Source organism: Mus musculus, chromosome 9 (assembly GCF_000001635.26).
Source record: "Mus musculus strain C57BL/6J chromosome 9, GRCm38.p6 C57BL/6J".
NCBI lineage: Eukaryota > Metazoa > Chordata > Mammalia > Rodentia > Muridae > Mus > Mus musculus.
In genome coordinates, this window is record NC_000075.6 from 87,023,787 (window position 1) to 87,047,161 (window position 23,375).

The 23,375-nt window shown below is 39.5% G+C and overlaps 1 protein-coding gene across 5 annotated transcripts in view; it reads left to right on the top strand.

The window, feature by feature from the left end:
• Cyb5r4 (cytochrome b5 reductase 4) overlaps positions 1–23,375 on the top strand; it is a 55,767-nt gene that overhangs the window by 1,779 nt on the left and 30,613 nt on the right. For all 5 annotated transcript variants that reach the window (XM_017313397.1, XM_006511200.2, XM_030244394.1 and 2 more), the window contains exons 2-8: positions 3,161–3,314; positions 5,718–5,818; positions 8,594–8,675; positions 14,940–14,969; positions 16,596–16,680; positions 17,467–17,524; positions 18,994–19,087. In XM_017313397.1, coding sequence (XP_017168886.1) covers positions 3,161–3,314; positions 5,718–5,818; positions 8,594–8,675; positions 14,940–14,969; positions 16,596–16,680; positions 17,467–17,524; positions 18,994–19,087 — 604 coding nt within the window. The remainder of the gene's footprint in view (positions 1–3,160; positions 3,315–5,717; positions 5,819–8,593; positions 8,676–14,939; positions 14,970–16,595; positions 16,681–17,466; positions 17,525–18,993; positions 19,088–23,375) is intronic.

Here is a 23,375-nt window from a genome sequence, read left to right on the forward strand (position 1 = left end):
TGTTTATTGAGAAACTGTAATGTCCTACATATGCTAAGGCATTTGATCATGGGGTTCCCAGTTGATGGTGCTGTCTCGGGATGTTATGAAACCTTGGCTTTATTGGAAACAGTATGTCACTTTGAGCAGGCTTTAAGGGTTTACAGCTTCACCTATTTTCAGTTTGTTCTGTGTGCAGTTGCTATATGATTAATCAGCTTCCTGCTCTGGGTACCTGATGCCACACCTGCCTCGCCATTATGGAATCCCCTTGTGGAACCATAAGCCAAAATAAACTCTTTGTTCTATAAGTTGACTTTGGTCATGGTGTTTTATCATAGCAGCAAAAGGAAACTTAGACAATATGGTGTGTTGAAGGGTGGTCTCTGATACTAAAACAGTATGGTGTGTTGAAGGGTGGTCTCTGATACTAAGACAGTGTGGTGTGTTGAAGAGTGGTCTCTGATACTAAGACAGTGTGGTGTGTTGAAGGGTGGTCTCTGATACTAAAACAGTATGGTGTGTTGAAGGGTGGTCTCTGATACTAAAACAGTATGGTGTGTTGAAGGGTGGTCTCTGATACTAAGACAGTGTAGTATGTTGAAGGGTGGTCTCTGATTTCAAGGGACTTAGTCTCACAGGCAGCACAGATAAGAAAACAGACAATTATATTCCGTACGTCAGTAGGGTATTAGCACCAAAAAAGAATTAGAGTTAGATTGGAGGAAAATACTATGAGCAAGTGCTTGACACCAGTGGGGAATCTGTGCCCATTAGGCCAGAGCATTTGATAGAAAGTTGTAGAAAGTCAAGGCTAAAACATGGAGCTAGTAATGCAAACTGTGACCAGAGGATCTGATTAACAGTTGAGGAATAAGGAGCCACTGTAGAAGAAAGATTTATGATTTGAGTTGCATTTCCAAAGAATTAATTGCCTTAGGGATTACTGAATGGAGAGAGAACCCAGTGATTTTCTCTGGGATAGGAATTGTTTTTCTCACTTTTTATTCTTTGGGAGGAGTCACCAGAAGAGTTTCACCAATGGTCAAAACAAGAAGGTTGAGTTAGATGATGGAGTGTACCCCAGAGGTCCTGACCTATTTATTTTGGGATAAATGAATGCCTAAATTAGATATGACTCCAGAAAGTGCGTACGCAAGCGTCCTCAAGCGTGAGTGTGTCTGCAGTACCATTCTCCTCATACTTTGGAATGAGCTTCTTGGACAAGAGTGTCCCTCTGCAATACAGGTGCTTGAAATTTCATCCTAACGAATGAATTAAAATGCTAGTGTACCCATGTTAATACACTTAGTACCACTGTAAGAGAATACCCGAGAGTGGATATGGATAAAGGACAGATTTATTTATTAGACGGGGAGTGTTCATATCTGGCCAAGGCCTTATTTATTGCTTTGTTAGAATGTGATGGAAGGCATTACAGGGCAATAAAGAATACAAGAGAACTTCAGTTAATGTAAATTGAAAACAGTTTCAAAGCCATTTTTAATTTACATTAATTCTCAGTACTTAAACACTTCCCAGTGTACCCCACCTTGCAGAACAGGTTTATTAAGTGTGTTTTTTGGGGGGAACACTTTCTGACCATCCAATCTGTCACCTTAAAATCTTGAAAATGTATTTTGTAAAAGAAAACAGAACTCCGAATGTCCTGTTACTAAATCATGTAGGCGGGGTATATATTTTCTGTAAAGGGCACCATTATAAACACTGTAATCTTCCCCAGTTCATAACTTCAGGTCCCATCTTTCCTGTTATCTACAGTCAACTGCATGAGTTGTCTTGTCCTGTGTCTAAGGTGTATGTACTGCCCTGTAGCCATCTGTTTTGTTTCCAGATAGATAGTTGAAAATGGAAGTGCATGTTTTCAAGTAATGGTCCAAGTGTCGGACTAACAATAGTGGAAATTCTTCTATCCAAAGAGAAGCCATGAAATGCTTCCTGTGAGTGGAAATGTCAGAGTTCTTAGTAAGAAAAAAAATCATGCCAAGGTCACTAATACCCACAGTAAAAACAAGTTTCCAAGAGTTGTGAAGGAAAAAAAAATGTATAGGGGTCACCACCATGGGGTGTTTGGTGGTGGCCGTGGTTTCAGGCAATCTCTGAGACGAGTTTAGCTTATCTTAGTGGGATGTCTCTATAGGCGAGCAGTCATCCAGGGGAGGAAGCTGTGGTTGATAGTTTCTACATACGCTGTCAACATTCACACTTAAGACTAGAAAAGGGCTGTACCAATTCCCCTCTCTCCTAGGCCTGGAAGTCCTTGATGTGGCTGTCCTGTGCTCATGTTCGCCCCACACCCTTCCTCATGGTGTTTTCCTGTGCTTGGTATACTTTATCAGTGGGTTTGTCGCAAACACTGTTGCACAGTAATTTCTGATTTTCTGTTTATATTGATAATTCAGAAAGGGAGAATTTAGCCAATCTTTGGCATATCTTCTATCAGATCTCTTGATTGTTAAGGTCACAAATTTTGGTTCAAAATGGCATCAATAACATAATTAGTAACAGAGCTAGGACCTGGACATTCTAAATTCTGACTTTGGGTTCAGTACTGTGTCTATTATTCCTTACTGCCATTATGAAGAAAGTTTGTGAGACAGAATTGCAAAGTCCTATCTCATAGTCGGTATCTTAAATAGTATTTTGTTTAAGATTCTAGGCATCTGAATTTCCTGGACATCTTGAACTAGACAAAAGAGTCCCCTCCCTGTAATAAAAATAAAAAAATAAATCAATTAAAGTTAATCAAAAGTAAGAACTTTGGCTAAAAGTTTTTTTTTAAAGTTAAAGAAAATAAAAGGGAACTCAGGAGGATTGATGGCTGCCAGTTTTGTAACCAGCCTGAGCTGCTCCATGGCAGGACCTTCCCTGTTGAAAATGGCAGATAAAGTAAACTTCTAATGCAGTAGCTCAGCTTCACACACACGAGATGGGAGAAGTTGTAGAATTGTTGGGTTGTAGTTTTGTCATTTTACCCTTTATTTATTTATTTATTTATTTATTTATTTATTTATTTATTTTGAGATGGGATCTTGTTGTGTAGGATTTTTTTTTAAGGCTAATAAAGGATGGATACAGTAGTCCAAAGGCAAATTGACGGAGGAGGAGAGGGAAGCAGCCAACTTAGAACCAGACATAGCTTTTGTTTTCCGTTCTCTAGGTACCTTTAAAACAAGGCAGGAGTCTTATGGATTGGATCCGACTGACCAAGAGTGGAAAGGACTTAACAGGATTGAAGGGCGGGTTAATTGAAGTAACTGAAGAAGAGCTTAAGAAGCACAACAAGAAAGAAGATTGTTGGATATGCATAAGAGGTAAGCGGCATTTACTAAACATCTCAGAAACGCCTGGGCTTTCAGACTTGGTAACAAAAATTGCCTCAGTGGATCATAAATAATGTTGTTCTCACTTTGAACTGTATTTTCCCTTGTATAACCTTTTACATTTGATGCAGAAGACAGGGAACTAATGGGATGGAAGTCTTTTGTAGCATTCTTATGTTGCATTCCCTTTGAAAGGAAGCAGGTGTTTGCCAAGAAATTTAACACCAAGGTGATGCAGTTAAAACGTTCAGGGGCACCCAGTATATGGCATAACTGCCCATCCAGAGCCTTGTGATTGAATGCTCTTAGGAAAAGGGTCTCTGAGACTCTAAAGGGAACCATATGTGTGTTGTATGCACCTATACATATTTGTATGTGTATATGCATGTGCTCGTACACATGCACACTCATGAGCACACTGTTCCATGTGTGTCTGTGGAGACCAGAGGTTGATGAGCTTTAGATTCGGTGAGTTTAGATTATGTCTTAGAGCATAATGAGGAGACAGCTGAAGTTAACCTCTGGCGTCCACATACATGTGCACCTACATGCACCCGTGCATACACTCACACTCACACACATACACAAAGAATCAGTTCATTAGGAGCACCATGTTGATGTGTGATAACAAAGCGTCAAAGCACATAACAGACAGTAGAAGAACCGAGGGACAGAGTTATAATTGTCATTCAGAGTTGTGGATTTTAATCCCGTTCAGCAGTTGTTAGAACAAGGTAAGCATCTCTAGACAGAAGGAAACTGGTGCTGCAGTTTCTTTATTGAACACAAGGTGGCGCAGTCATCACAGTCCTTAGACTCAGGCTTAGAGAAGAAACTCCAGTAAAGTTGAAAAATGGTGACTTGTTTTTACCTTATAAACATATCTTTTCCTATTATGTATTTTGGGGCTAATATCATTAACAATGGTAAAAATTTAAGTAAGTAAGAATGCTGTTCTATAATGGCATATAATACTGTTACATACATGATAGACATTAAATTCATTTATTAAATGTAGTCTAGAACTTTAATATTTGATTGAATGTTAAAACCAAAAATTAAGTTTTTAATATGTTTAATTTTAATCACCTGAGTGCTTTCAGACTGTTTTTGGGTCTTGAAATAATTCCTAATCTTTTAACAATTATTGAGAACATTAGAAGGCTTTTTTTGCATGATGTCTCTTAACATTACCACTAATTAAAATTAAGAAATGTAAAAATATTTAAAATTAATTTATTAAAACTACTATACGTTGTACATAGTACCTATGTTTATTAAAATAACTTTTCTAAATGAAAAATTCAGGAATACATAATTTTTGATTTTAGTATCTCTAATATATAGCTTGAAAGATGACAGTTCATATGTATTGTTGTGTGTTTATCTCCAGTGTCAAATCACATGTCCATGTAGCTTCTAGAAAACCCCACACTTATGAAAGAACAAGAATTTTAAACATAGTATTTTAGTTTTATTGGAAAAAAATTTTCACCTTGCACCACTAGAAGTGTCTTTTTTGAGCTTCCTCTGGAGTCCTTGGGCTCTTCCATGAGGCTCTGTAACTTATAGAATAGAATAAAAAAGAAATGAAAATTTTCTAGTCAGTGAACATGTGACCTAAAACATGGTGATACCCTTAATTCTGTATGGTGAGCGTGGTGGTTCACATACATAGTTACCTACCTAGCCTGGGACACTGTGGCACCTTCACCAGGAAGATAGACAAACAGACATAGGTCTTTGGCACTAACCCATGGTGGGTCTAAGATGGGACTGTCTGAGGGCACCATCACATGGATCTGGGCTTAAAATTACAGTGGAATGTGCTGCAGTTCTGAATCTAGACATATTTAGTGGGTGGTCTGAGTGATCTTTTGCATTTCTTTATGTTTTATGAACAGAGACACTGTTCTAGACAATAAGTTTACTCATGGGTCAGCTTAATAAAGGCCATGGCTGCCCTCACAGCAGAGAGCTGGCACTTTCACTGGCATTTAGGAAGGACCTTTATCCAGTTTCTTTATCCAGGATCCTCTCCTGGAGGAATAGGAGTGTACAGGTCTCAGGGTCCTCTTCACATAGCTCTGTGGAAACTAAGGATCAAGGAGCTGATGTGAGTGTTGCTTTTCTAGTTGCAGGTATTGATGTAAGTATTAAACTTCCTTGTCTTAAGCAGCAAGTCCCATGTTATTTAAGAGAGACCAAAAGACTGACAGGTTAATTAGCTAGCTCACAAGATCAGTGGAATTTTAGACATTGCAGCTCTTACTACTTTGAAAAAAATGAACTCCTAAATGAAATGTTGGGAGAGAGTTATCAGAATTTATATTTATAAGCCTTACAATTTGTAAGAAGTTCATTTGGACATCGTTTCTCCTTGCTTTGATGCAGGGTTTGTTTACAACGTCAGCCCTTATATGGAGTACCATCCGGGTGGGGAGGATGAACTCATGAGAGCCGCAGGAGCCGATGGAACAGATCTTTTTAATGAGGTAAGTGGCTTCACGTTATCAGAACGTTGTATGCGTGGACTTAGCAGTGAGACATTTGGAGGAAGGAAATGCTTGCATTCATTTGAGATGGGTGGGCTTGAACTCTGAAATGTCGGCAGATGTTCACAGGTGGCAGCTGTTTATGAGATTTCTCAATTCACTTTATTAAAATTCTAGAGATGGTCTCAGTATGTGGCGTGCACTGTCTCCTCTGCGGGAAGACTTGAACTCATCTCGATTTCCTTTAGCAATGATGGTGATTGGCTTACAGAAAAGACTCAGTGGGAGAAGGGACCGGTGGATCTGCTGTTACAAATTACTGTAGTTTTTAAAATTAGATTATTTATTTTTCAGTTAGCATACAGCCTTCTTATTATTTGTTCATAGGGAGACAGTTGTATATCCAATCTATATTCTGTGTGGCACCCATACATCTTGGAGAAAGTTAGATAATGGTGATTAATGAATAGGAAACTTAATTTTCCTAAATTAATAGGAGAGGGTCTACATGGATTTCAAAAGATGCTTATATCAGTACCCTTTCCTCCAAATTGGCAAACGAACATTAGTTTCCTCACTATTTAAAAGCTCCATAGAATATGTTAATTACTATCAATTTTGTTAATGGTTATTCTGACATCATAGTCGTTAGAAGTTTAGTAATTTGCTTTTGTTTCACATTTCATTTAGTATTTTAATGATAATGTTATATATTACTAGGTTTTTACTATTTAAGATACCTATTTTTTACTATTTACTATTTAAGATACCTGAATCAGATTGGGGTATTTTATGGTTGGTTTCATCAAACATAATTTGATTTCTTCTTCTCCTGTTTTCTGTTATGTTGGGGTTTTTTTCTTAATACTTTTTTTATTTCTGAGATTATAGGTAGTTATTTTTTGATCAGGCTGTGAAAAATGTAATTTGTTTTGTGTTTAAAATACTTAGCTGTATCTGCTTTAATAGTGGGACATGTTTGCTCTGATGCGCTGATGCGAAGTCCCATTTGCTCATTGATTACATTAGCCTTCTCTTGATAAGAGTCTTCTTGCTTCTCGAAGACATGTTCCCTTTGCTGTTTGTTCCCAATGCACACCAAGTCAGCTCATGCCTAACTTGTCATCTGTTAACTTCTCTTGAATCTCCCTGTGTCATCTGGTTGAGTGTACCTCTTCAGCAGAAGATTTTTCAATAAAAAAATAAAATCTCATAGTTTACATTCCTCAGCACCGAGTTTATATGCGATGTGTGTGAGGAAGGTGGTGCTGTGCTTAACACATCGCTGCATTCCATGGCTTTAGTGAGCCAGCAAAGTTTATTATTTATGACTATTACTCACTATAAATAGTTTTGTGTTTTAGAAGCTTCTGGTGTGTTCTAGAAACTTCTTCTAGAAACTATCTTTCACTAGAAAGCTTTCCCTATGCCCCATATTTGAGTTGAACAAAGAATGTATTGGTTCATGTCTTTATTGTCTTTGTTTCCAGTTTTGATTGCACTGCTGACCCCTTATTCTCATTTTTATTTTATTCTCATATTTATTTTATTACCTCATTCCACATAACTGATGGACTGAGATGGCCTGTTAGTCTTTCAACCCAGTCTCCTGTGATCACACTGCCTTACCAGCTCTCTGTGTTTCCTGGTGCCAGTTTCCAGAGAAAGGGGTTGAGCTGCTGTAGTCTTTGTCTTTTCCCATCATGCCCAGATAGCTTTCTGTTCAGGTAACACAGCAAATATATTCACCTTCTTAAGGATGATGTCTAAACAACATCCTGCTATTCAGCTCTGAGTGGTCATTGCTAACAGTGAAGTGAATGTAGTCATCTGCCTGGTCTTTGAGACCCTGTGAAGAGTAAATACTCTCTTTTGAGCATACATAAGTAGGTACCTGCCTCCTGTTTAGAGTGCTGTAGTTCACAAAAGCCCTAGCCCTTGCCTCCTTGGATCTCTGTCTTTTAATCTGTCTGCTTAAATAATCCAAGTTCTTACATGCCAAAGGCAGGCTTCACTCAGTTGTGGGTGCATTGTGAGTAACTGCAAAGAAAATGTCAGTTTCTACTAATAATAAGTGCATGCTCATTTTGTATTTGCTATTTAGCATTATTTATTTCCTCAGGATTATTAAGATTCTGTTAACAATATTGTTTAACTGGTTTTTTTTTTAAATACTTGAACAGTGTCTTATGACTGATGTTGAGTAATATAATTTATTTTCTTTTACTGATGAGTTTAAATTTTGTGTTCTTCTTTCTAATCTTTTTCTAATTGAAAATTTATTTTTTTTAAGATTTTGCTAATTTAAGCAGTGTTATGCTTCTAGCATAATGATGTATACCTGTAATCCTATCACTCAGGAGGTTGAGGCAGGAGGATGTCTGTGAGTTAGAGGGTAGCTTGGGTTACATTGTTCCAGACCAGCCTGAGTTCAGATTTTCTGTTTTATTATGCAGGAAGAATATGACAGTAATTTTCAGACATTGTGAACACTAATGCATACTCCCAGTCTGTGATGCTTTTCATTGAATTGCAATTGGCAAAGAAAATTAAAAAAAAAAATACATCTGAGTTTTCTTTTGGAATTGTTGGGACCTCATGGACACCTGACAGTTGTGTGGACAACATGTTGAAAATACTGTTCTAAACAGTCTTTATCTCTTGCTGGCTAATGAATCTGCTTCAGAGCACTGTATGAAGCTTTTGCTCTACTCATGGTAAAATAAGAACATTCTGTGGTCATGTTGCCTGTCGGCCATTCATCTCCCATGCTAGGTTCATCGTTGGGTCAATTATGAATCCATGCTGAAAGAATGCCTGGTTGGCAGGATGGCTGTGAAGCCTGCTGTTCCAAAAGGTAAGTGAAGCACAGAGTGTCCTTTGAAAATACAGTTGAATTTCAGTGAATAGGCATAAATACGCCACAGTACTTCCCCAATTCCACTGGCCTTCCGTGTATCTGCTCTAAAGGTTTTATTCAACCTTTGGGCCTCCACATGCATGCACATACCTACCAACAGATGTAAGATCGTGTACACACACACACACACACAAATGGAGAAAAGAAAAAGAATTCTGTATGTCTTTCCCTTTTTAAAAAGTGATTTATTTTGTAGAAAGTTATAAGGAGTAAAATTTGCACAGAAAGGAAACCTTTGTTTGCTTCCTGGTTTTTAGTAATCTCGCATGCTGTCACTAAGCAAATTACTGACAGTGCTGGTTACAGATGGTGGCTGAATTGTTTTAGTCTTGAGGTTTTACATTTAATTTTTTAAAATGAATTTTAGAGTAGGCACCTCACTCTGCTATTCCAGGCTACAGTCAAACTCATGGTCCTTTTTCCTTAGCCTCTGAAAAGTTGGGACTGCAGGTGTGGCAGGTGTATGGCCCCACGCTCAGTTTATAACTTAACTGTTTTGGTTGCTTTCACTGGACTCAGAAACAAAAACCAAAACCTGTAAGAAGTGATACAGTACAGTTGCCGTCTGCCTTGGTCCCCCATTTATCTTGACGCTTCTTTGTCTCCTCACTGATGTAGTCTTACTCTTTGTTAAGCTTCTTTAAAGGCTAACTCCCCCTGAGCTGGAGCTCTCCTATCTAACAGCTGTTCCTGACCCTCTTTCATAAGAGCACCCTCTTGGAGTTTGAGTGGAATTGCAGAAGCAAGAATACTTCATATAGCTCCTTTCTGTGAAGGGATAGAGCCATTTCTGTTCAGTCATTCCTGACTCTGGCTCCCATTCAGAATGAAAGGTCTGTTCAAACAGAATCTTTGATGCTTAGTTCAGTGAAGTTTATAATTCAAGGCTTTATTGCTGGAAGCTTCTCTCAGTAAACTGCTACGTAGGTCCTGGGATTTTAGGTCCACAAAAGGATGTCCATGGTCACAATAGAGGTAGAGAACTGGGGCTTGGATCTATAAAAGGCAAGAAGTTGGAACCAAGCCCCTGTTTATGGCCTGGACTTGGTACGTATTTAAAGGAGAAGTTTATAACAGTAGAGGGAGATACTGAACTTTCATGTCTTTTGCAACCTTTTTTATAAGGTGATGAAGGATAAGAAAGAATTTCGTGCAAGAATCTGACACAGTCCTCATAGTAGTGAGGGTGTGCTTCCTGGTGTTCATTGAAGGCAATATTGTGGAACTTGGTTTTTATTACAGGAAAATTTTCATTGTACTTCCAGCTCAGCAAGGAGGCCAGCAACTCTTCAACTCAGATTTGCCTCCCTTAAGTGATAGTGGGGGGTTTGTAAGAAGAGAAGGGAAAAGCAAGTTGTTGATTGGTCAGAAAGGAGAGTTTGGGGGTTCTTAGTATAAGTATAGGAGGGCAATGCACCACTTCACAGATTACATAGGTGGTGGTGGTGGTCGTCTCCTCCTCCTCCTCCTCCTCCTCCTCCTCTTCTTCTTCCTCCTCCTCCAGCTTCCGTGTAGACCAGGCTTACCTCAAATTTGCAGCTATCCTTTAGGCTCTGCTTCCTAAGTGCTGGGGTTACAAGTGTACACCGCCACCATGCCTGCCTATGCAGGCTACCTTTATTTTATTTCATTGCAATCCTTGGGATTGAACCCAGGGCCTTGTGTATGCTAGACAAGCATCCTATTACCACTCTGCAGCACTTGCTTGGTTATATTTGAGGGTAGTTAGTATGTCATCCATCAGGGATTATGAGCTCATATTAAAAGAGCATTGACTGGTGGGACTAGCTGCTTCTATGCACGTTCACTCTTGGAAGCCAGCCTTGAACCATGTTTGCATGGGTGCTCATAGCTTTTCCCGAAGCAGCTACTAAATAACATATTTAGTTATGTACCAGTGTTGCCAGGCCTTTCCTAACCAACTTCAGTCTGACCTACCTGGGAATCCTGATAGGCCACTTACCAGTTTGAAGCAAGGTTGGAGTTTAAGCACATCACCTACAGGATCCCAGAAACCTCAGACCAAGAGCTAGTCTCGCACTGCTGTTTCCCAGTGTACCTAGCAAATGCCATGAGGATTTGTATCAGAAGAACATGAATTCAACCTGAAACCCTCTTCCTACCGACACAGGTCAGTTGTTAGGACACCCAAGGAAGTAAGTCAGAAATAAAGGGCAGTTGTGCTGTTGAGCTATGCTATGCCTGTCCAGAGTTGTGATAATCGTGTCTTGAATTTTAGAGAAATGAGATTGACTTGAATACCTAAGTTTAAAATGGCACTATTAAAAGCAGCCATGCGGAACTGGGAGTGAACCAGTGAGAACTGTGTTTTAGAAAGGAAAAAATAGAAGCACATAAAATTAAAAGCTTGTTATATGAAGAGCTCAGTAGGTAAGACAGGGAAACTGCAGGGAACATGAGATCAAAGAGCAGAGCTTACACAGAATAAATATGGTGCATAGAGAACACATGCACAAGACATGGAATCTCCCTGCCTAAGGCTTGTAAGCAGACTTCTAGAAGGAAGTCACAGTGAGAGTGAGGGAGAGGCAGTGCATGAAGGTGATACAGAATTAGTGAAAGGCAGATGTCTAAAGTTTAGCAAGTTCAGCAAACCCCAGACAAGACCAATAAACAGCATAACATGTAAAACATGGAATGTATACACCCAGAGAAGGTGAAGAGTAGCCAGAGGGAGACTCACCGACCCAGCAGGGCTCTTAGACAGCAGCTAGCTTGGTGCTGGCTACTGCAGCTGAACTCCCAACCAACAGCAGAGGCTAAAAGCAGAATGAATTGTGCTTTGAAAATGTTAAGGAAAAACAACTGTCGTCTTAAATCACTGTGTAGAAAAGTTAAAACAGATGTACACTAGACCATCAAAAGACCAAAGCCCCTCCCCTGGAGGGTAGAACCAGGATGAGGAAATGGAGATTTCAGCCTAAGCCCTAATCATAAAGGACTAAATTATAAACACTGCTCCTTTTCTCTGCTGGTTCAGGGAAGGCAGCATTTTTCTTAGGAAAAGAAGATATGAGCTTTTAGAAACAAAATAAAAACCTCCTTTCCTATTCCATCTTTATTCCTGACAATGATTACTGAGGCAGCGTGATAATAGCTTTGGAAATAGCAGAGTTTTATAGACAGATTTGGGTTCAAGTCTCATCTCTGCTACTTAGACCTTGTTTTCTTAGGTACCAGTCATAGATGGTACCTAATGGTAATACTTTTCATTAATAAAATGAAGTATAATAATGAAATGGGAAAATAGTACATGAGTGAATGTGCTTGCCACACAAGTTCAGACTCCCAGAACCCAAGTAAAAGCTGCCCACTGTAGAGCAGCATCTGTAAGCCCAGGAATCCCTAATTACTGGACTCCTACAAGGGGATGGGAGGCAGGCAGGGACAAGAGCTAGGCTGACTAAGCTGCACCCAGATATCCTGGTTTTACAGTAAGATCCATGCCCAAAGGTTGCCTCTGTCATCTGCCTTTGTGCCATGACCACACATCAACAAGTACACACGTCGCAACTTTAATATTTCACACATTTATACTCACGGATGAGCATTGTAAAGATGTTGAGGAATTAACTGAAGCAAAATTTGCCAGCCACCTGGAATCTCAGCAACATGTGAGTGTGTGTGTATGTGTGTGTGTGTCTGTGTCTGTGTCTGTGTACCACAAGTTTGAGGGATCCTTAGGCTAGTGTGAAGGGGAGCCTTCCTACCTTGTGACATCTTTCAGTTTGAAAATTTGGATGTTATTTTAGTTTATTCTTTAAAACTTTAAAAAACTCCAAACAACTTGCTGGGGGATTAATGTGATCATAATTGTGTAGCACTTGTGTGGCTATTAAAATACATTAGACTTTTGTGAATTGGCTGCTGTTATTACAGTTAGACTTAAGATCCGATCCCCCCCCCCAGCTTTTCCCCCTCCCCTTACCCCCTCCACACTGAAGAGCATAGTGCAGCTGACTGCAGCCTCTGACTAACTGAGCTCTTCCAGAAGAGAGGCTTTAGCCAGACATTAGGAACATTTAGCCAACATTAGGAAAGGATGTCAGTTTTGTATTTCATGGAGTCTTTCAAATGATGCAACTAGTTTTCGACAAATACTGAATTTCTTCTTAGGGAAACTAAAATGATGAAAATGTAAATGTGTTTAACATGGAAAAGAGTTTATATGACTCAGCTTTTTAAAACTTAGACTGGTATAATTGTGAAGGTAATTTAAATAATTTAAGAGGAAGCTTTCTTCATACTGGAATTTTCTTATATTAAAAAATGGGCAGTGAGGGAGTTACTTCTGAAAAAATCCAATAAGTTATGGCAGATTGAAGTCAGAGCACATTAGGCAAAATAGTCCTCTGATGTAATTTTTTTTTTCCTAGAAACAAATTACCTAGAGTAAATTTTCAAAATCTATGAGTGCCTTGGGTAAAAACAGATTTTTTTTTCATGACAAATGAAATGCATTAGGCCACGGCTCTAAAGTACCCGGAGATGGCTTTAATTTGCAGCACTGTGAACTCGCTGTTTCTTTTCAGGTAAAGCAGATAATCACAGCTGCAGTAGCCGTCACAGGTCACACTGATGGGGGACAGTTAGGACCAGGCAAGGGACGTCAGTGCTCCCTTACAGTGGTAAATGGGGTTCGTAGGCATTGAGAAGCAGTAGGCATTTGAGGTGTCTCTTTTATCCTGCTTCAAGTCTTGTATGTTGTTAGGAAGTACTAAACAACAACTTTTCAAGAAAAGTAGGGTGGAGCTTCAGGGGAGACAGATTACATCTTGGCTTTGCTGAGGAGCTGTGGGTCAGTTTAGGCCTTGGCCTCTTCTTGAGGAATGTAAATAAGAGTAAGAGTCCTTTCAGCCATAGGATTATTTTGATTAACAGGGGGAAAGATGACTGTCTGGTTTTCTTAGTTATTATCACTGTGTGTTGGAGGAGTGAATTAGAGGAGGTTATCGGAGTTTGGATTATCAGAAATTAGGAGACAAAACATTTGAAAGCTGAACATGTCACACACCTGTAACTCCAGCCCTTAGGAGGTTAGACAAAAGGACCACACGTTTAGGGATCCTGAGGCTAGTGGGAAGGGGAACACCACCTTGTGATATCTTTGACATTTTGAATATGTTATTTTAGTTGGTTATTCTTTAAAACTTTTTAAAGCTAGTAACAACTTGCTGAGGGAATTATTATGACCATAATTGTGTAGCACTTCTGTGGTTATTAAAATATATTAAACTTTTATGAGTTGGCTGCTATCCTGAAAAATATACCTGAAAAATGTTTTCTGGGTTTTTTAACTCTAATAATTGTATCATATGTACATATGAAAATCTTAACATATTTGCTTCATTTTGGTGACCTTATGCTTATTATAGTATAGGTATAGTTACAGACTGACAGACTGATAATAGTCAGTGTTAATATTTGTATTTTATAGACTACAACCAGTATATTATGTTTTCTCTATACTAAGTTAGAATATGAGATCTCAGACAAAGCTTGGGGTGTAAGTGCTCTTAGGATGTGTATGTGGCTCAGTTGTAGAACCTGTGCTATGCATTCTCAGAGTCCACAGATTCATTGCCAGCACTTGGGAGTAGGGGGTCAAGAAATAAATCTACCAAAATACTGGGAGGGAGATGCACAGATGTATGTGTACACACACACACACACACACACACACACACACACACACACACACACCACTATCTAGAGCAATGGGCTGATGGTCTCCACTAGAGTGACTTACTTGAAAGAAAGACCTTCGATGTCATAACCCTATTTCTTTTTCTTTTTCTTTTTCTTTTTCTTTTTCTTCTTCTTTTTTGGACAGACAGATGGGTGGATGGATGCGGCAGAGCTCTCCAAGCCAAACTACTCAACCAACAACTTTATTTCTTTACTTTGGCCTTTTTATACATTCTTAGACAAAAAAATTATTTAGAAAATTACCTCATATATAAAATGTTACACAAAATGGGAGTTATAGAAAGATGTTTATATAAGTTTTAAATAGATCATATGTGTTCACATATAATGAACATGTATAATAGCCCCATTTCTATTCTTGTAATTTTTATTCTGTTTGTTTAACAATAACATAGTTAACCAATGAAAATGACTTGATGTTCTCTTTCATGTTATAGTATTCTTATCTGACTTTTTCCTTTCCAAATACAGACTGTCATGAAGGAAAGAGAGTCTTAAATGGTAAGTCATATAAGTTAATAATAAAAATTACTCATATTTACATGCTTATGTGTGATAGTGCTACACAGAATTGTCTGGAGTATTCAGACTTTTTTAAAATACAAAAGCTGCTGTTGCTTAGCCAAGCTTAAGGGATTTACTAGAACATTATGGGCCCCTTATTTTACCTCTTCCTCTTAAAATAATTGCTTCCATGAAATCTTGAGCCCAATGCATAACTGCTTATAGTGACTAAAATAGGGCTAAGGTGGTCTCTTAGGCATTTGACAGATTTCAGTAGCTTATTACTCTAGGCTGCTCCTTGACTGAGCAGTATGGACATTCTCATGGTTGGCACTGTCCTTTTAGCATCCAAGTGTGCTGTGGTGGTCAATACCCATTCATGAAATGCATGGGGCTCCTCTGAATTATGTTATTGTACCTGTAGATTCAGATATTTTTTCCCTCCCCTTTTACAAAACCAAGTTATAGAAATAGAGTTAGCAAGCTAGGTTTGCAGTAGAATTACAATGTTTTTAAGAGAGAAAATCGTCTGTAATTTGCCATGTATGATGTTTGGAGTTGTTATGGTGTAAGACTGCAGTAAATGCAGGGCTGATCTTGGGCTCCATCTGATGGTGACTCTCCTGTGATGTTACAGAAATAGTCGTCCCTCTTACCTACCATGTGTGGCTTTCTGTATCTTTACTTCTGGTGCACTCTAGTTAACATTGCAATTAAAAATAGCCTTAAATGTGGACCATCCCGCTTCATTGTGGAGCCGATCCATGTTGTGTCTTGGATCCTGTATAGCAGTGAGGTGCATATGTATCTGTTTTTGTGTACGTATCTATGTACATAGGTATAGATTTGTATTTTGTAACTGTCTCTACATTTGACTTATCTAAGTCTATATGGTAACTTTATATTTGCAAATGTAATGTGCCTGCTTTTTGTATCATTATTCCAACAGCTGATTAAAATCCTGGGTGGGATAGATGAGTTTTGTTGTGCGATAGGGCCCAGATCCCTTAAACTGCCGTCATCTGGTCAGCTAGCACTGTTGAGAGGGAGAGTGTTCTTTTGGACTACCGTACTTCTTTACACTGTTCTAACTTGGGCTTACCCCGTGTTCCCAGAGGATAGCATGTAAGATTTGTTTTATGGTTTCTTCTTGTACATGTTGAAATCAAGATAGATTTGTTAAGTTTGGCATTGCTCTCTTCTCATAAGCTGTATCTCTGTGCTGCTCTCTTGATTTTTAAGAGGTATCTGGAATTGATCTCCTTTGTGCTGTGGTAGGTTTCACTCCTTAGAACTGTAATGTGTATAAGGGTAGACAAAAAAGCCAGACCAAAGGACACCATGTCTTATCATCTCTTCTCTATATAGTAAGTAGTGCCATTAATACATGTCCATCAGTTTAAATCTACTCTAGTGTCATAAGTCACAGTAATGGCTACCACTGGGAGAGAGTAAGCTTTTGGAAAACACATAAAGAAAATGCTGGTGACAAGGGTTTCTCTGCCTTATGAAAATGCATTTAGTAGCATATTTATTACTATGTCCTGTATGTATGTATGTATATTTATTAAAATGGGTCAAGTGTGATGTAGATAAATTGCTGTTTGTTTTGTTTTTGAGAAGGCATGCTTCCCAAGAGCCAAATGTCAGACACACTGCCCAGGGATGTGACAGACACACTGCCCAGGGAAGACCTCAGTTCTCCAAGGTATGCTACTCTTACCATTTCAGAGTGATAGCAGTTCTGCACAACCCCACAAACGTTATAGGAAAGAGCCAAAGGGTTGGTTTACTGCTTCCGGCCAGTCAGTCTTGCTTAGCGCACGAACTGCAGTACCTCATTTATCAGATGCAGAGGCAGCGGGAACTATTCCATAAACAGATTTTAAGTAACCAAAGTTGGATTCATTTTAAATACTTTAAAACACTGTCTTTTTTTTTCTGATAATAAAATATGTATTCAGGGTAGAAAGTTTAGAAAACATAGAAACAGGAAAACCAGTTGTAACCCTATTAACCTTAGACCTGGCTGCCTAACATGGTGCTTTCTGACTTAGGCACCACCTGTCCACACTATAATCAAATTACGGTTACGGTCTTGCCTGTGAGCAGTATCTGTTGTTAGTATTCTGTGAAAGCATTTTTTATTTGCTCACATAACCATGCCACCATTTATCTTAGTATTCAATCTTTATATACCTATTTTGGTGGAGTTTTTTTTTTTAAATAAATGTTAATGGAAATACTTTAATTTAAACACTAATTTTCCTAACCAAATGTTTGTTCATGGTGCCTTAAATGCACTCAGGCTTCTTTTTTGTTATTCTTTTCCCCTCCAGTGGTCTGTGCTAACAAAAGCACCTTGTTATACACAGGGTTAAATAAGTTTGTGGACAGTTTTGTTAAGGGACTAAGAATGCCTCCATGTGGCTGTCTTTACATAGATAATCAGTATTGACTTAATCAGCTTTACCTTAACTTTGATTACTTACAGCTATGATTGGTTCCAAACAGAGTCTTCAGTCACCATTGTTGTATACACCAAACAAAAGGTAAGCATCTATCGAAAACAAATAGTAATATTTGTCAGTTTATTGATATGAGTCCTTTTTCTACAATTTTTTTTTTTTTTTTTGGTTTTTTGAGACAGGGTTTCTCTGTGTAGCCCTGGCTGTCCTGGAACTCACTCTGTAGACCAGGCTGGCCTCGAACTCAGAAATCCGCCTGCCTCTGCCTCCCGAGTGCTGGGACTAAAGGTGTGCGCCACCACTGCCCGGCTCTACAATCTTTTCTTATATTAACCAATTCATTCTTCACAACAACGTCAAGGCAGAAAGCACTGTTCTCTCCACTTTACAAAGAAGGGTTAATTTGTTTAGAACTTAGGTATTCTGGCTCCTACCTGGCAGATATGCTGTGTAGTCTTTAAATCTCTTAAATATTGTGTGTGCTTTCCAGTTAACTTCACCATAACATGACATCTTCTGAGATTAGAGAACTTATACTGCTGAGACTTAATACGCTTGAACTGTCCTGGCCTTCAGGTGCCCCTGTGTAACAAAGGCTCATTCACTTACAGGGTCTTTGAATGGCACCTCCTCTTCTATAGCAAGCACCATTAGATGTTTTCAGCCACATAGCCCAATGCCTGCTGAGCTTCCACACTTGAGCCTTGTGGATCTAAAGGAAATCCCTGGAATTTTCCAGAGTTCAAGCTACTTTTATAGAAGTGCAGAGCCTCATCAGAGCAGGGGCCTCCTCTCTCCTGCAGTGGGGATTTGAACACTGTGTTGGAATGGCCACCCTCTTGACTGATAACAGTTGAGTTGGCTCAACACACCACTAGTCCTATGTGCTTTTTCCCTCTAGCTCTTCTTTCCTCACCCCACAGTTTAAAACTAAGAGGGCAGCCCCAGAGAAGCTGGGATCTGCTCTTCCTTAATTCCTGTGGGGTTTGAAGTGCAGGGACCAAAGAAAAGGGAGACTACTAAAGGATGATGTAGTCAACACATGGTGTAAGTTGTAAGCACAACACACTTTCACTAAGTCTGCACAGAAACGAAAGATGTCTGAAATGTCCCTGAGTAAACTTTTCATAGCTGACATTAATAGGCTATGTACTTCTCCAGCATCACACAGTAGTGGAAAAACCAAAATGAAAATAGCTAAAGATTTTGATTTCTGGCTTATATTTTTTATTTTTTTGCTGCATTGTTTCTCAAAAATAATATTCTTGAGTAACTAGCAGATGTTCTACAGATAGTCTAAAACCAGATAGCCATGGTGGATACTGAACAGAGCACATGTCTGCTTAGTGCTAGTCCTACCTTTGTAGACTTACAACGATGCCCAGAGAAGGGTAGGAATTGCCTTGAATGAGAAAGAAATGAGAACCAGGAGTAATATTTATGTTGCTGGAGATCTGTAAAGCGGTGCATGAAAATGTCACTCAGCACCCCACAAATGGGGTTGTTGGGGTCAGTCTCATGCTTTAATCTTTCTGTCTTTACTTCCTTTTAAGAATATCAGTTTAGACTCAGTAATCGTTGACCTCCAGGATGACTCCTTGAGAGCAGAAGCAGTCATCAAGGATCACTCTTACCTTGTACATGTTGGTGAGTATCGCATTCTTATTCATGAGAATAGCTTGCTTCCTTTCATTATGGCAGCAGCCTGCTCTGCAGTCGAGAGTGCTGTGATATTTTATTTGCTATTGTTGCTTTGGGTTGTCATTTTTGATCCTTTTATAGTTACTGTTTTCCTTCATGCTAATAAAAATGAAAGCATGACCCCCTTTCCAAAATCTAGGCAATCAGAAGTCTAATGTGCTGTCCATTGCATGACAGATACCTGACTTCAAGCAATCAGATGTGGTCAGAATCCATCATAAAAGTCTCTCATACTTGATAGCTATAAATAAATCTCTGGAAACCTTTGGTCACCATCTGAGCATTCCTTACTGGGGATGCCCCATCCTTGCCAGCTCTGTCACAGGATGTTAAAGGCAGAGACCAAACACCCTGAACTGCAAGTTCATATCGTGTCCCTCAGTTGCTGATCTCCTCACAGCCCAGAGATAAGCCTTGTTGATTTGGGGCTGTCAGAAGCAACGAGTCAGCACTGAAGTTTGGAACCAAGTGTTGGATCCTGTTTCTCACTTATAACGAGTTTGAGTCTAGGACTTCCTTGTTTTCTCCTCTTATGACTATGACGTATTTCTAGTTGGAAAATAGATATGTCACACCCACAAATATCCCCAAACAAGAGCAAATATATACTAGTGTTTTAAAATGAATTGTTATTGTGTATCTGTGCTTGGTGTGTATGTGGAAGTGCCATAACAACATGTATGGAGGTTAGTTTTGTGGACTGGGTCCTCTCCTTTCTACCCTTACATGGATTCCAGGAAAGGAGGGAGCTCAGGTTGTCAGGCTTATGTGGCAAGCACTATTTCAGGATATCTGATCATACTGTGACCCCCGAGACTGAACACTGGGAAAACCTGTCTCTGGTTATGGTGTGCTCAGCTCTATCACACACGTTTAATCCAAGAGTGTTGCAGGATATTTGATTTGATGAGACTGTGTATTGAAAAATCTGTTCGTAGTTGTGGTGTGGCTCAGACTTAGCACACACCTTTAGTCCCAAACAATGAAGGTAAAGTTAGTTTGTAGTAGGAAGCACCTGTGTTTAAAAGTGATGCCTAATTGTGTGGCAGACAAAGTGACAAATCAAAGAAAGATTTGACAGGATAGGATATGCACAACTCTTGTGAGATGAAAGCTATAAGAGGGAGCAGTGCAGGGGGTGAGGCCGTTTCACTGGAGAGTGTTACAGAGACAGGTTGAAGAGAGAGAGAACAAGCTAGACAAGGTGATGGCAATGAGCCAGAGAATGAAAAGGAGCAAGAAAATTAGAACAGATTGCCAGAGTTAGTGTGAGGCCGAGCAGTGCAATTCAGGAGAAGCTGAGAGAAACCAGATTGAATCAGTCAGCATGGAAAGATATTTTGAGCCAGAATAGCTGAGTTGACCAGCCAGCCAGAGTCCCAGAAAGCAAGTCTCAGGCTAAAAACATTCTAGCCCTAGATAAGATTGTACAGAGGCTAGAAGCTTCCAGGACTAGGCCTAGGTTAACAGAATGAAGCAGTAAGCCTCAGAAACAAGAATTTCTACAGAAGAATAAAAGATACAGTTAACAAAGCACCTTTACCCATTGAGCCATCTTACCAACTCCCAGCTCCCACAACAATGCTTTAAACGTGGCAGTTGATTGAACAAAAAACAGGTTGAAGTTCTCAACTCTCAGAACTCTGCTCACTACTTTGTTATTTATTAATGAAGAGAAGTTCCTTTAATTCTAAATTCAGTCAGAATTTACTTTTTTTTTTCTTTACCAACTCCCGACCCCTGACCCCAGTGTCATTCAATAGATGATGAACATCAAACCTCTAAAGCAGTTGTTCTCAGTCTATGTGTCATGACCCCCACAGGGTTTGTATATCAGATATTTACATTATGATTCATAACAGTAGCAAAAGTGAGACAGCAGTGAAAATAATTTTGTTGTTGAGGGTCACCACAACATGAGGAACTATATTAAAGGGTCACGGTGTCAGGAAGGTTTTGTGTCCTAAGCTTTTTTTCTTGGAATCTGCCTTCCCTATAGAATGCTTAGTTCTTCTCTTCATTAGAGTTTTCTAAGAGATTTGGTTTTTGTTTCACTTATGTGTGTATGTCTCTTTGTATGTGTGTGGGTTCCCACAGAGGCCAGAAGACGGCATCAAATCCCCTAAAGTTGGACTTACAAGTGATTGTGAGCCGTCCAACCTGGGTGTTAGTAACTAAACTTGGGTCCTCTAGAATAGCAGGGAGAATTCTTAAGCCATCTCTCCAACCCCCAATTCTTGTCTTTTTTACTAACGTACCGCCTATTTGCCTCTTATGGGAAAGACTAATTACACTAGAAAAGCTAGCCTTAGTCATTAGCATTTTAAGTTCCAACATTTACTATTCTTTTCAAATATATATAAACTTTGTTCTCATTGTAGTCAACAGCTTATCTTGATTTTCTTTCCAACTGAGTTGTAACGAGAGTTATCCCCAAAGCAGTGCTGGTAGGAGTTCCCAAAACAAGTGTCTCCACACTGTCCGAAGTGAGATTCTTCAGAGAAGGAATCCCTAACCATCAAAGTCTTGTCTAGACACACATTAGGAAACTTAGTTCAGGGGCTATCCCATATCATGGGATGACTGTTAAAGAATGGGATTTTACACCTCGTGATGACTATAGTGATGCAGAGGAGAAGTCAAATTGAGCTTATATGAGGATTTGGGGAACTTGGCTCTGGGCTATAGCTACTTTAAGATCTTTTGGCCCATGGGATAGCAGCATCTTTCAGAGTATTGAGACTCTGATTGACTTCAAGACCACAAAGGAAAACATGTAGCTGGCTGTATTCCAAGGCCATCAAGGTACTTCATATACTACAGGACAGAGGAAGTTGGAGAAACTGGATTTGTATTGGAGGGGGAATCTCACTTGCACACATATAAAAAACAAAAATTCCAGTACAAAATATGCAATTCAACATACACATTCATGCTAGGATTGAGCTGGAAACCTCTTCCCTGCTTTGTAGCTTTCAGAGTACCAGAAGTGTTATGCAGGCTGTGGAGGGAGAAAGGCAACAAGGGTTTCCCGGGCAGGGAGCTCTATGAACTACAAGCTTCAACCTGCCAGGAAATAGTGGTATCACTGTGATAAGGATAATCAACCTCTCCCTGATTGGATTGGGTCCTCAGAAGGACACCACACCTGATGCTGTAAAGCTGACCCAGAACCACTTATTCCATAAGCCTATGACGAAAATTGCTACCTATGTAGCTAGGTAGACATAAAGTCAAAGTGCCTTCTAAATATCTGTGTTCATAAACAGACAGGCGAATCTCAGTTCTGACCAGAGAAGCTTCCATTCATAGTGAATAGACCATTCATAATGAATGGTAGTGAATACAGAGACACTTGGCTACCCAAGATGATGAGCGTGACAAATGCGGGATTAGCCCTAAAGAAGTCATTTTTATTACCCCTCCTAAGGCTCAGGGAACCCTGTGGGAGGGGGAATAGAAGGAATTTAAGAACAAGGGGAGTGAAATTCCATTCTCTAATTGACATAACCTATGTAATTATGAACTCACAGCCACTGCAGTTACTTGGTTTAGATATACACAGCATAGGCCTTCTCAACAGGCATTCATGGGTGGGGGATGGAGGTAAGGGAGAGGCCTGTGGGACCCTATCCCTTGTTACTGAAGTATAGGTTTCTGATGGAATCTGGACAAGAGGGAGCCACTATCTTGAGTTGCATGCACACTGGTGAACCCACCAGGCTCTAGTGGATAGTTCAGTGCAAAGATCACACAGATGACTATGATCCAACCCAAAGAGACACAAACAATACAGACGTGAATGTGAGAAAGAGCTAAGTAGGCAGAGGACAGGTGGCCAAGGAAGAGAGGAGAGGGAGAGAAGGTAGGGCTACAAGCAATCATAGTACATTTATGTACATAACAAAATTAATAAAAAGTAAGCTCTTCCTGGATGCCAGTGCTCTATTGGAAAGACTGAAACACTGGAGAATTCAGATGCCAGATAATCATATTGATACATTGAGATTTAGAGAGAGTGGTAAAGCCACACCTTGCATTCTCCTTTTCTAGAATAGATGTTACTAAGTGCAAAGTCTGTCTCATGTTAACCATTATATCTATAATACCTGAAAGTGTTTGTTGCTTATAGATTGTTTCCCCCCCCCCATTGTTTTGGGGGCACTGAATGGATGTTCAACTATAAGAAAGAGGCAGGGCAGCTAAGTTGACTGTCTGACCCATGTGAACAGGG